This window comes from Limanda limanda, chromosome 4 (genome assembly GCF_963576545.1).
Source record: "Limanda limanda chromosome 4, fLimLim1.1, whole genome shotgun sequence".
In the NCBI taxonomy this organism is placed as follows: Eukaryota; Metazoa; Chordata; class Actinopteri; order Pleuronectiformes; family Pleuronectidae; genus Limanda; species Limanda limanda.
In genome coordinates this window covers 24,691,192-24,705,897 of record NC_083639.1, presented here as the reverse complement: position 1 = coordinate 24,705,897, position 14,706 = coordinate 24,691,192, and the positions used below count along the sequence as shown (strand labels likewise).

The 14,706-nt window shown below is 39.4% G+C and overlaps 1 protein-coding gene across 1 annotated transcript in view; it reads right to left on the bottom strand.

Annotated features, from left to right (window-relative positions):
- The window catches only part of nfasca (neurofascin homolog (chicken) a), a 52,417-nt gene extending 49,570 nt beyond the window's left edge, over positions 1-2,847 (bottom strand). Inside the window, exon 1 of the mRNA XM_061069902.1 lies at positions 2,754-2,847. Coding sequence (XP_060925885.1) covers positions 2,754-2,847 — 94 coding nt within the window. The remainder of the gene's footprint in view (positions 1-2,753) is intronic.
- Positions 2,848-14,706: the final 11,859 nt, after the last annotated feature.

The window sequence follows — 14,706 nt, the reverse complement described above, 5'->3', positions numbered from 1 at the left end:
TCGACCTCAACTTGAAGGGAAATCTGGACCAGTTGGGGACTGTTGTTACAGGTTAAATACATACATTATGTTAAAGAGCTTATGTCAATTAGTATTTATATTAGTGTGATCAACACGATGAAACAGAGAACCAGTGACAAAGGACTCACCTATAATGAGTTCCCACAACAGAAAAGTATGAGTAAGGAGGAAGAGAGATCACATACAATCTCAAGCAGGTTAATTCTATGACAATTAACCAGCTAGTAACATAAGGGAAATAGAACTATAATTGTGTTTACAACTTCACATGCATGGGTGTATGTGGAGGCCCCCACATGAACTTTTTAAAGAGCTGTAAACTGTGTGTACTGTTTACTATTCTATACAAGCCACAATATCAAGTGCTAACTACATAACTACATAGACCTATTTACTGAATTGAACTTGTATTCATCATCTAAAGGTCTTCCCTTTCAAATGTTCAGATGCATGTGAGGAGGATGTGTGAAAAGCACCAATTGATAAACGTCAATAGTGCAGTTTGCTGTGAAGGAGATAAGTAGACATAAGGAAAAGAGGGGGATGGGGTTTCTCCCTTCTGAAATAAAGCATCAGCAGTGGAGCATGTGGTGCCTTTGTTAGTGCTTCTGATGCAGGGCTAAGAGGGGTGGAGTCTTGAGGTCTTGAACATATCATAAACCATGATTTTGCCAAGAATGTGAAATTGAAAAGCTCAGGCATGGTTCAAAAAACACTTTATAAGTAATGGTGTTATCAAAAAAATGTATTAACAATGGGCCTCAATCTTCAACTGTTCTTAAGAAGAAATTTCTAAACAAAACCCATACATGCGATTTTTACAGCGATTCTGAAATTCACCAATACTTTTCTTATCTGGGATTTGTTCTGAGGTGAGAAACAAAATCTTTGCACATTCAAGAGCACTATTCTGCTTGTGGAAAATCAGTTATGGAGTTGTTGTTTTTTTTCGATTCTACAATTGTATTATGGGATTTAAAATACTATAATTCAAAGGTTTCAGTGCATAATTTTATAATTGCACATTTTAATCCATTTCTTTAAGTGCCTCAGAGATTTTAAACACAGTGAAAGATGGGTGTCAGGTGACACAAATAGTTACTATTCTTTAGATTTCACACACTGTTGTTTCCTTATTAAATGTGTCAGGTGTTTCATGGTTTCACATCTTTCAGTTAAAATGATTTGTCCAAAATAACCTGTTGATTTTGAAAAACGAGCTGATTTCTGTGTATAGAGAACATTTAAACCAAATGCCCTTGGGTTTCTCATCAATAATTATTGTAAAGTTGAGGAAGATTCATCTTTGTGTGTGTGTGTGTGTATGTGTGTGTATGTATGTGTGTGTGTGTGTGTGTGTGTGTGTGTGTGTGTGTGTGTGTGTGTGTGTGTGTGTGTGTGTGTGTGTCTCTGTGTGTGTGTGTGTGTGTGTGTGTGTGTGTGTGTGTGTGTGTGTGTGCGTGCGTGTGTGTGTGTGTGAGAAAGAAAAAAAGCAAAGAGAGGGCGAAACTGAGGAGAAAGGTTCCTCTGTGGTTTTGTCTCCAAATCCTTCAAGTATCTATTTAACAGCAGATTCCAGTCAGGCTGTGTGTCTTCCTGAATGGACTCCTGTTGTATCAGAATCACTATCAAACATTAATATTTGCATTGATTTAATGGTTACTTGTTATTTTTGCAGTGTGGCAACAAACTGAAGTGACGCAGTATTACCCAGAGATATGAAGCATATTCGACAGATGTGATCACCACTCTAGCTCCAACGCTAATGAGAGCATACATTTCTTTGAGGGTTTTGATGTCACAACTAAACAGTCTTGCATTGTCCACCTGTACAAGCAACCAAATCTTTACTGAGATTTTAAGTTACAACAAAAATATGTTTAGGAAACACTAAAGAATTGGGTGTCAGGAAGCCAATATATCACTCTATATCCTTCAAGATTATTCGTATTAGAGCAGAGGGGCTAAAGTTGATCTTTTCTTTTTTCATTTTTCATCTGTTATGGTCATTTTCACACTAACAGACCATCTCAGTGGGTTTTTCCAAGCTATAGTAATAGGCTGACCTGTGTGTCACTTAGAAACCAGCTAGCCAATCATAAGTGAGGCCCAGAGACAGAGATGATGAACTTTGAAATGTCCTGTTCTTGCTAGTGCTCCACGGAGAAGCATGAGAGAGGAGGTATTTAGATTATTTGGGGTACTTAAAAGCACAATAATATATTCTGAGGGACATCTAAACACATTTAAATATGATCAATTTCCATTACTACTGAATTTATATTAATAGTAGTACTGTCTGTCTTTATTGCTTCATCTTAGTACTAACTAAAATACCTTTTTGATTTTGCCAATGGAGCTTCCCTGCTAATATGTAAATGGTGTGAACACCTAAAAATCTTGAAATGCAGATTGTTTTATTCGTACCCCCACCCCCGCTAAAATGTGAACTAATAAAGGTTTGTAAAACCTGACACCAAATCAAATACATCTAATAACTTGAGTAGCACTAGCAACTGACATACTGTCGTTTTCCAACATACTGTTTTACATAAAGCACATCAATGGGGCAACAGCAATATAGGCAGCACTGACCACTCTTGGGAAAATCTAATTCTAATCCTACCAAATAAACAGTTTGATCTAAAGGTATAGCATTACTTATAGCGTATCACCATATGCTTTAACAAATATAGAGGTAAAATGGATCTGATGATTGCCAGGTGACTTACGATCTAGTGGGACTTCGATGGGTGTTGCCTCACGCAACAATAGAACCAGTAAAGACACGAGAGCCAGGGCTGTATGCCTGCCCAGCCCCAACATCTCTCCCTAATTGGCTCGCCTTGTCCCTCACCACTGCTTATTGGTCAGATAATTCTCCTGAGAGCCGCGCCAAGGACCTGTGAATATAGACACAGAGACAGATGGTTAGAATGAAGACAGCATGGTAGACAGTAGAGTAAAAGAGCAGCATAAACTGTGTATGTGGGGGTGAGTGCGTGTTCTGACAAGAGAGTGTGTTGACTCTGGCCTACATTCACAGCTGAGTCTCTTTGTGGCTCCTTAGAGAGCAGCCTGGAAACTAAATAGAAGAGAAGCCCATATCCCACTGTTTCAGTGGGATCAGGCTTGTCACAGGCTGCTTCACAGGAAAACACTTAACAGCAAAATCTGGAATACGTTCAATGAATTTCCTGAAATGAGTATGCTGAATACTTGATAAAACATAGTCATCTACTGATATCAAGATGATACTCTTACATGGATCACAGTACTGTCTATACTGGTCTTAATGGTTAATGGTCACGATCAGTTTGGAATTTTGTCATTTTAGTGGAAGGCCATTCGGCCTTTGATGTAACTAAACTCTTTAGGGCATAAGGGCCATTCAGTGAATTAAAAGTGATGAGCTAATAAACAATAAACTCACTGATCACAAGTCACAAATCAAATATTGCTGTCTTTAATTAACTTATATGATACTTTTTTTGTCAAAGTACAGTTGTTGTAAAATCATTGGAATGACTTCTTCTTATGTTCAGAATCCATGAGTATTCAAACATTTCATTTCAGAAGATAAATTGGCGGTTAGACCCCCATAGGTAATAGTAAGATGAAGCTCAAACATTACACAGAATGAGCAAACACATTTTAAGATTATCACAATTATGATGCAAGGTCGACGTGGTTCCAAGCCATGTCACTTGAGTCCACAACTCTGTTCAGTCGTCTGTTTATGTACAATGTGATGGCAATACTGCAGTTCAAGATAGACATTTGGTTAGGGGGTTATAAGGGACCAGAACCATCCACAATGGTGTTCCATCACCTTCCAGCTAATGCCATTAAGCTACTCACGCAAAACAATCAGATAATAATAAACACAACACAGTACACACAACACACATCCCCATGCTGTTCTGATCCATAGTCAGACTAGCCACCAGGACAGGCCATGTCAGTCTCTTTATCGGCCCTCTCTGTGTGCCTCTCATTCAGGGTACACATGAGAACGTCCTATGTGCCCCTTCCCTCACTAAGGGTTTTTCAACTGACCTGTGTCAGTGTAAGTTCACTTCTTGTGTGCTAAACAAACATTTTGTTTGTTGGTGGTTACTTGTTTGTCACAATTGTATTCCATACCAGGTATCTGCTCTGCTCTGTGTGTCTGTCCAAAGATCACACCAGATGGGATAAATGCAGAGGACTAATTTCCCCATTACATGAGTGTGTCTATGCATGTTTGTGTATTTGTGTGGGATAAATAAATTGTATCTTCTTCTTCTTCTTCTTCTTTCTTCTATCTGTGCCCTTTGTCCAAAATAGAATTTACTGGCCTAAACAACTTGTTTATTGTGATAAGTTAACCCAAAGAGAAGTTTAATATCAACCTTAAGAAACCTACATGTGGTGAAATGGACGCTATATTCATGATCTTTACAGTCAGTGCTGTCTTTAGCCTTTGTAAATATTCAGCAGCCAGCACACCACACAGAGCTTTCTAATTTACACCCCACCATGTCCAAATTAGAGCTGCCCAAAGACCACCTGCCCACTGTTAATCCCTGTACCCTGCATGCTGCCATCCCCCACAGTCCTCTATGCTTTCATTTATAACAGAACTCAAAGCTCAGGTTGCCATTTCAAATCTCCAGGAACCTAGGAGAAAATGTGGATGTTAAAATTGATACAACACAAAGCACTGCTGATGAGGACTCTGACTTCGCTGAATACGCCTTAACTGTGTATAAAGTGTAAAGGATCTTACAGTTGTTAAGGTCAAATAAATGAAGCAAAATTCTTTGTTGTAAAAACTGGACTAATAGCTTTCCAATGTAGTATTACAACTGTTGTTTCTTTAAAGGTATGACCCCCAAAACATTATACACTATATATAAATGCAATATTATTTATGCAAGGTTTGTGGACCTTCAGAAATAGCAGTCAACCTTTTACAAATAACTGCTTTGATCAGGCCAGAAATATAAACCTTTTCATTTGAGCTTATTCTGGCTCATTAGAACATTTTCTGGCTGTTTTTTAATTATCTCTGACAGCCAAACAAATCATCCAAACCAAACAAACTGCTATTTAGAAAGAGTTATGTATACTGCCTATTAAAAATGATAGAAGAAAGCAATAAACCTTTCTATATAAAAAAAGGATGATTATTATTATTTATTAATGCTGTACTCTACAGTATTCAATTGGATAATGTCAACAATGTTATTTCCTGATGATGATGCTGTATAAAATATTTAGCTAGCATTGTAGGAGCAAGCACTGACGCAGTGTCTATTTCAACTGTGAGCAGTGGAATAACAGACTGACTTCACAAGAGAGGGGACTCAACAGCTTTATGGCCCAAGGGCAGTTGTCAGATATCACCCAAAACCTGCAAACACCTCCCTCACACACACACACACACACACACACACACACACACACACACACACACACACACACACACACACACACACACACACACACACACACACACACACACACACACACACACAACATACAAGTACACAGAGACATTATGCATAAACCATCTGGTGGCATGTCAGTCCTACAATATTCAACTAAATAGCTAATCTGTCCCACGGGAGGTAAGACCCCAGCATTGGCAGGCATGAGGAGGCATTCACACAAACACACACACACACAAAACCTCACTCTGCAGTCCAGATGTGTAAACTGACCAGTATTACATTATCTCTTTTTAATTACTGAGCGTGTACACACACACGTACAATAAAATACCACACAGTCCATTTTGGAGAGAAATGTGATGAGAAAGTAAGAGAGAGATAAAGAAGATAGAAATGGAGAGAGATCGACAGAGAAGAGTAATAGCAGCAAAACCTCTGAATTGGGTCAGAGCTTGTCTCCATGTGTGGAATCTCTCTCTACACCCTGCAGTGCATTATCGTACAAATGACAAACAACCACTGAGAAAAAGGGTCAGTGAGCATTGCATACAACCTACTACACATTACCTCACATGGCAGTGTAGCAGCAACATGTATACAACTCGGTTTTTACAGTCCCCAGTGCATGGCAACAAGGAGGATGCTTCTGTTAAGTATACAAAACACACTTAGCCTAAATATAAGTCCTCTTTGTAAGTTGATGCATAGATTGGTTGATTTATTTATTCTATTTATTCATTGTTTACTCTTTTCCATTTATGACAAAGTACAAGTGAATTAATATCCTGATTATAAGACATCATCCTGTGTGTATGGAAACTGTCTTGACACTGAGTCACACCTACATCCACAAACAGACTAAGGCTGCTCCTCAATAAACATTATATTTTAATGGGGCTGTCATTAATACACACCTGGTCTATACAGGTTCTCATAAATGGAATAGCATTTACGCATCAGGTCTGTTAGTGGGTAACATTTTCACTTTTCAGGCCAAATTTAAAATAAATCAATTAAACCATGATTGTTGTAGCTGTAGCATGAGGAATACAGCTGCAGACACAACAGAGGGTGTGATCTGGGCTAGTTTTATTATTATTCTAATGGGTTCACAGACTCAAAAAAGTAAACTACATTGAGATTGGGTCACCCCTTGAAAATTAATTGCATATTACAGAGTTAAAACCTGATAAAGCTTATAGTTAGAGCTGGTCCAGGCTTGTCTTAGACCTGCTCTTAGTTATGCTGCTATAGGTCTAGAAGGTCGATAACATCAACTTGCGGTATGCATTGATTAGTGCAGCAGAACGTAACTTGTCCTATGTTCTAAAATAGGAAGCGTTTAGTTTAAAAAGGCAAAGAGGTATTGATGTCTGATCTACTGAGTGGGCCACATGGTTTTATTAGTACTACCATACAAACCAGTAGCCAGTCAGATTTACCTTGAACCTCAGTGTACCCTCAAGTTCGGCCTGTATCATTGTATCATTGATTACAAGGCAAAAACACCTGATGATGCTAAGGCGCAAAGGGAATTTATGACACATGACACACGGAGCTTCTCTTTCCAGCTTCTCCTTCCTCTTCTCAAATCATTATTGCATCAAAGTAAGTCATATCTCATCAATACATGTGTCTGACCCTTGTTCCCCTTCCCCAGAGTCCCTGTGCCTTATCGCCCGTAGATCCAGGGCCGCAGCTGTAGCTGGATTACGATTTGTGGATCGCGTATCGGAGGTCGCATATCGTGCGGGCTGATTGTAATAATAATGGCGGATCCTTTATCGCGTTGGCATCAGATAATGGTGGTGGACCACGACCGAGGTGGCAGCTGATGATGGATCCTAATTGGCAGCAGTGGACAATGACTGTGGACTATAGTGGCATCCGATCTTGATGGTGGATCATGATCTTGCTGGCTGCTGACCATAGACTATGATTGCAGCAGGACTGCTTGATATATAGTATTGAAGATATCCTTCAAAATGTTTACCCTCATCGATGCTACTAAAAACTTTAATGTTGATGATGTTTTCCTACACTTGACATCTATTGCACTTCTGTCCGTCCTGGGAGAGGGATCCCTCACATGTGGCTCTCTCTGAGGTTTCTACGTATTTTTACCTGTTAAAAGGTTTTTTTGTAGTTTTTCCTTACTCTTGCTGAGGGTTAAGGACAAAGGATGTCACACCATGTTAAAGCCCTATGAGACGAATTGTGATTTGTGAATATGGGCTATACAAATAAAATGTGATTGATTGATTGATGATTAAAATTCAGGCCTTGTTTCAAAAAGGCAGGTTACTTTAGAAATGGGTCTTTAATGTGTTTTCTCTTTGCCTTTGCAGCAAGAGCATTAATATAAAGCTATGCCCATCTGCCCATCCCCAACACACTTCACATTAACACTTGCGCAATAATGGCACATTTCATTGTTTCTTACATTGTGAGATTCCATGAGAGTCTCTTTGGTATCTCGAGTGCTAATGGTACAATTCTGGGTCAAACACAGAGGGAACAGTGCTATGGGGGTGAAATGACTCCTTGTTCTGCTTTGCATTGGCTAAAGCTGCAGCTGTACCCGAATGTCCTTATTGCAGCTTTCAAGTCTCCCAAATGAAAATTCTGTCACATGATTAAACATACATTATAAATTCTTACTTGCCAACCTACCATCAAAATATAGAGATTTTGTGAATCAGCATTTGTTTTATTGACAGATGCACAATTCCAGCAAATGGGGTGTTTTTTTGCAGATGATGTGTAATGATCCCTATCTATCCCTAAAATAATGCTTTACTTTCATAAAACTCTCCTCGATCAAGGCTGAATACCTTGCCCTAGGTTCACCATTTACTATGACGTTGACAATTTTTCAATAAATCACAATTTGTCTCACAGGGCTTAACAAGGAGTGACATCCTCTACCCTTAACCCTCATAAATATATCTTAAATATAGGATTCACAGTGAACTGCAGGAGCCATGAGCCATGAATACCTTTTTCTGCTTTATTTTCAACTTGAAATATCCTAATATTTACATTATATGACTTACATGACATTTACACTCCCATTACATCCCCCTTCTTTCACATTATAGTCTTCTGTTTATTCACTGCATATGCTATTAACAGAAACTACTCCAATTAAGCTTAAAAATAAGGCAGGCAAGGTAGTGAATTAAGGTTTTTTTTCTACTTATTGTCTCAACCTTTATTTGAAAAAAAATCTAACTATTTGCAGAGGACCAGCATAATCAGTGAACTAACCAAATTCTATAACTGCAAATGGTTGCTCTAAATACTAAACCTGGTTATTTCTCTGGACTATTTTATCTCAGTAGTAATACTGGAGGCTATAACACACAAACAACCCCCTCAACCATTCTGCTGACCTCCATATATACCCCCAATCCAGAATCACCAATTTTCCTCTACAAAGAACCCAAAATAGCCCTCCACCTGTCATACTCAATTATCATCAACCACAGAAATGGAATGACTAACACACACATAAATAAATACTGTAGGTACAAGCCGCCAGCAGTTGCAGCTGCTGCACTTACGGCAACCACTTTTATGGCCTAACCCCTACCTGTAACCTTCCCCTCATCACCCATCATTTGTCAGAGAATAATCACTGTATGCCGTTATCAGTCAAGCTGTAATACTGAAGCAACAGAGAGAAAATAAATAAGAAATATGGAAATCACTTTCCCCTAAATTGTGTAAGCAAAGCACAGGAGAACCAAGTAACACTGATGGCCAAGCAGGTTCTAAAATTAGTCTGAATTTAAATATTCACAAGCATATATTAAGTCTCTCAACTGTTATCAGGTTACCTTAAATCAAATTAACCTAAATCTTCCAACATAAAAATCTGAACCTTTTAAAATCAGTTCAATTTAATTTTTATAAATGTTTTACTGAGGTGGACCAGCAACGTTTAAAGAAGGATATTCACAGTGATATTGAACTCTCTTTTACCATAAACAGATGTGCTTGAGGAATAAGTAAGAATTGGTGCGTAAGGTTTGCAGTAAATGTATACACTGACTTACGTATGCGTGTGGACACGTATTCTCTCTGTCCACCCACTTTGATTCGACCACTTAGCAGACCTGATGACAAAGAGGAAGAAAAATTATAACCTCATGAATTATGTTAAGCCAACAAATTAAAAATCTGTTTCAAAAGAGGTCTGGGATCAGTGCACATATTTAAGTATTCTAAAGAAGCAATATGTGTATCACAAGGGTGTGTGTCATGAAGAATGCACCACTCAACAGGCCATGATAAAAAATGAATATTTTTAAAGCTAAAAGGTTCAGAACTCTGAAGGGAAGACTTGAGTCTGATGTGACTACTAATAAGTATTTGTCAGCCTAAGCAAAGGAAGATGCAGAAGATGCAGAAGATACAGTCGAGCAGACACACACACACACACACACACACACACACACACACACACATGCCTCAGGACTGTCTGCATTAGTGTTGTTCTCCAACTGTGTGTTTGTGCTATCAAAGAGCTTGTCTGTGCACCAGCCACTGCCCTTAGGATCACAGAATGCTCTTTCTTTTTGTCCCTCTTACTGCTGTTGCTGATGCTGCACACACTCACACATCCCCAGTCAGCTCACACTTTAACACAGTCTGCCTTTAGGACTGGAGGTAATGCCTCTGTGGAAGTAGAAATATAAATCACTAGAGCCTGACCAATATGGATTTTTGTGGGCCGATTGCCTATGCTGATATTAGGGAGTAAAACATTTCTGAGACTAATACAGGGTTTTTCCTGTCCCAAAATTAAGGGTGTAACTGAGCCGTCAGACCAGGGGCTGCTGTACCAGGCCAAGGGCAGACACCCAGGGAGCCATGCTCAGCTCCACTGTGTTCATTTAGGGTCTTTTCATAGACGTGTGGATCGTAAATCAGTTATTTTCAGTCATTTTCTGTGTCTTTATCCTTTCATGCTGCACACTGCCAATGGAATCTAGCCAAACCCAGCGAGCCCCGCCATCTCCTCCGGCTCTCCATACATTGTCTAGGCCATGTTCACATTCATTTTCTAAAGCATCATCGTATCAGGCCATCATGAAATACCAGGAACGGGCGAATGTGTGTGTGTGTGTCTGCGTGCTCCCAGACAGCGCACACACACACATGGGCCCCGGGGCTCCGCCCCCTCGCCCCCGTTCACTCGTTCAGAGAGACACCCACAGTGAAATCAGAGCTAGTTCACGTGAAGCTGTTTCTTAACAGTGGAAACAGTGAAAACACAGAGTTTCTCTGGTCTCAGCTGCTCAGAGATCAGCGCTGCAGCTTCTTGATCAGAGCAGAAGCTGCAGTTGGTTTGTACCGAGCTTCAGTTTCTGTGTCCGCCACCAGCGCTTTTCCCTGCAGGTGGCTAATCTTGAGTGTCAGACCCCCGGCCTCGGTAAGCTAACCATGGATAAATCTCCAAAAATAAGAGTTTGGGAGGAGAATAGAGAGTTTAATTCTGCGTGGACAGATTAATTTGCTTTCAATGCCAACGATACTGGCTTACCTCGATGTTTGATATGTTGTTTGAAATTAGCAAACATCAAAAAATCTAATGTTGAAAGACAAATTTCCAGAACAAGCACACATCATTTGCTGAAAAGTACCACGGTGGAGATGAACGAAAAAGCAGAGTTCTGTGTTTCATTTATTTCAAAGTAGGCCTATGCCAATGCATTTTGTTCTCCTCTTCATAAGAGTTTGGTGTTTCCTTTGTGGTAACAGGTAAAAATAGCAATAAAATGTTAACAGTTTTCTTTATTGTCGTTCTATAATTTCATAAATGCAACAAACTATAGTTTTATATGCATATATATTATAACTATGTATAAAACTTTATAATCTGTGTTATCGAATACGTTTTGCGGCTCCAGATAAATTTTATATGGAGGAAGAGGGGGCAAAATGGCTCTTATGTTAGTAAAGGTTGCCAACCCCTGGTTTAGGTTTACAAATTCTGAGTTGGGTCTGAGTTTACACATATGTCCGATGACACTGCTTGTGTGTGTTAGTGTGTCAGCGAAAGAGAGAGAGAAATGAGCAGCAAAGTCATTGTGTGTGTGTGTGTGTGGTGGGGGGGGCTGTTTCATTTGATTACATTTCTCAGCAATTTATTTTGTATAACACAAGTACACTTATTATGACAAGATGTATAAAACAAACAGGCTATTTTGGTTTTACTAATCCATTGTAATTTGTGTTGACGCTCAATCAATCAATGGACCTGCTTTTAGTTTATAAGTACTCTTGCACTGAGGCTTCCAGATAGTATTAGCCGCTGGAAGAAGCCGCTTATGCTGACTCACATGCAAGAAAGCTCTAAATTCCTGCATTAGCTTGGACAGTGAGCAAAGCACAGACTTAGGTGAGGGAGCTTGGTAGTGTGTAACAGAGCAGTGAGAGTTAAGTAGTCTTTATTTATATTCCGCTTTTCTAGTCTTGATGACCACTCAAAGCACTTTACAGTACAGTTTATTAGGGTTTGAGGCCTGAAAGGCCAAAACCCTCAGGATTTTGCTGCGGTTTGTTATAATTAAAAATATTTGTAGTCTGCTGCTTGGGCTCAAATTCCTGGGAGCTGGAATGAGCTAAAAACATGAAACTTTCCACAATAACTGGAATTGATGTGCATCAACTATCCCTGAAATATGAGCCATATCGGCCATATGGTGGCGTGGTAATAAGGCCTTGAAAAGACACATTTTAACAAACAAGCCATGCCCCGCACGCCCTAAGACTGATTGACTTGAAATGCAAGACACAAGTCCAGCTCAATGTGTTCTACAAAAAAAGCCTCTAGAACCATAAAAGTCTGCAAATTTGCATCATATCAACACAAAATTTGGTACACAGCACTGTGAGACATTTCTTTTATGAAAACCACCATTAGCCAAAAACTTTTCGCAAAGGGCGGATATGTTATGTGGTAAACATGTCACAACCAGACTGGGTCCATGCAACAGTACATTGGCCATAACTCATCTACATTTGCAGTTTGAGTTCTGCTGATAGGGGGCGCTAAAATCTCCCAAAAATCTATAGCGCAGTAACCACTAAACCAAATTAGTTTAGGGCAGGGGTGTCCAAACTTTTTATCCCGAGGGCCACATACAGAAATAAATATGGCCACTAACGCCGCCACGCCCCCCTGCCCTGGAGTGGACTGTTGACAGTTCGCCTCAATTGCATTGCTCAGGGCGGGGGAGCGTTCTGAGGGACAGCTGGCAGGTCAGGGGTGAGTTGGGCGCTAACTAGTGTCTAAACTGAGAAGTGCAATACAGTGAGTGGGCCATAGTCCATAACATTACATTACATTTCATTTAGCTGAACCTTTTATCCAGAGCGACTTACACACAGCCGACCCAGTGTTTGGATTTTCACTATCATGCTGGAACTAGGGTGATTTCCAGAACTTACTATTATAGCTTTAACACGATCTGATGACTAAAGCATTCATCCAATATTTGTTAAAGCTATACAGTATACCCCTTATAAGTACATTAATGCACATATTGAACATCTGGGGGGGAATTGTTTAACTAGGTTAAGTGCTTCGCCAAAGGGTATGAAAAGTATGCCCTACTTAGGGAAATGTGTATGTGAAGAAGGCTGCAGTGCTATGTAAAAAAAATTCCATTTGCCTTTATTTACAGCCTCAGTTTCTGCACATTCCACATAATTTTGTATTTGTTTCTAGCCTGTGTAGTAACTCTCCCATATTATTGACGATGATCATGTCATGTTTGGTCTGAAATGGTGCCATATGCCAATCAGGAATTAGGGTTACCTTCACGGGATAAATGTGCAATGTTATAAAAAACACTCTTTTTGACATCCACAGCATGTATGATCAGCGCCTTTAGCTTTTTCCTCAGGACTGGTCTGTTTATGTACCAGCGTGCATGACTGTCATTAATTGTTAAAAATTAGTTAACTTTTTTCAGTCTTTCAGCTGATGTAACTCACTATTTTCTTTTTCTAATTAAATTAACATTATGACGGATCAAGAAATTAAGTCTAAATTAAAGATATCTGTTGTGCACGTCCTCTGAAATTGAAACTACATATCTGTGAGATGAAGTATGCACAGGAAAGCAAGTATATTGACAGCCTTACGGTGAGTCATGTCCACTGAAGCACCAAGTACTGAACAACATTTGGTCTAAGAATGCTTACAGTACATTGGTCATGCTCTTTGAATAGATGTTAAGGTTTAAACAGAATGAATGTCTGTCAAATCAGAGATTATGTGTCACTACAAATAGAATTTACTGTACAGATTGAGACAAATATATTGTGTTAATGTTGTATTCTACTTAGTCATCTCTACTCAATACAGAATACATTTTTGTAAATGTGGCCTTCTTGAGAATTCTGTTACAAAAGGACGTTGAACACTTTACATAATTAAGTGTTCCTTTATTCATAGGGTTAGGGTTAGCACACAGTAGAATCCTATACTGAATGTGCAAAGTTCATACAAAATTACCATATACAAACCATTTTAGCTGTGTTTCTGTGTGCGTGTGTGGTGCTGCTGGTGCTGGTGGCGGGGGTAGGGGGGTACTACAATATCCAGTCTATCACCTACTATTCCCTGATGATTTACTTTAACGGGGTCTAACACTCAACAATTCACTAATGTCTATCCCTGAGGTGTGTGTGCCAGGGTGCGTGTGTATCCCCAATACCTCCAACCATGGCCTTTGAACCCTGTGAATTACACAAGAATGTCAGGGGTCACATTCTAAAAAGGTTTGAGCAGATGGGATAATTGGTAAATGTGTGGGAGGTGTTGGGTTCATTTATGTGTCTAAAGCATAATAAGTACTATTTGTGTTTCCATTGTCAGTATTCACTAAAGCATGTTGTTGCATTAGTGATGTTGTTTTTCACTTCCTTTTTTATTATTTTGAATCATGTCACCATAAATTAATTAGCTTTGAGTTTGATTTGTATTTGGTCAGTTCAAAAGAACACAATGTACAATGCAGAAGTGCTGATAGTCTGTGTCTGTGTCACTGCTGTAAGATGGCCTGGTCTGTCTCACTTCTGTCAGATGTCCTGGTCTGTCTCACTTCTGTCAAATGTCGGGGTCTGTCTCATTGCTGTCAATTGCCCTAGTCTCTCTAATTGCTGTAAGATGTCCTGGTCTGTCTCACGGTTGTAGATGTCCTGGCCTGCATGTGTCTCTGCTGTAAGA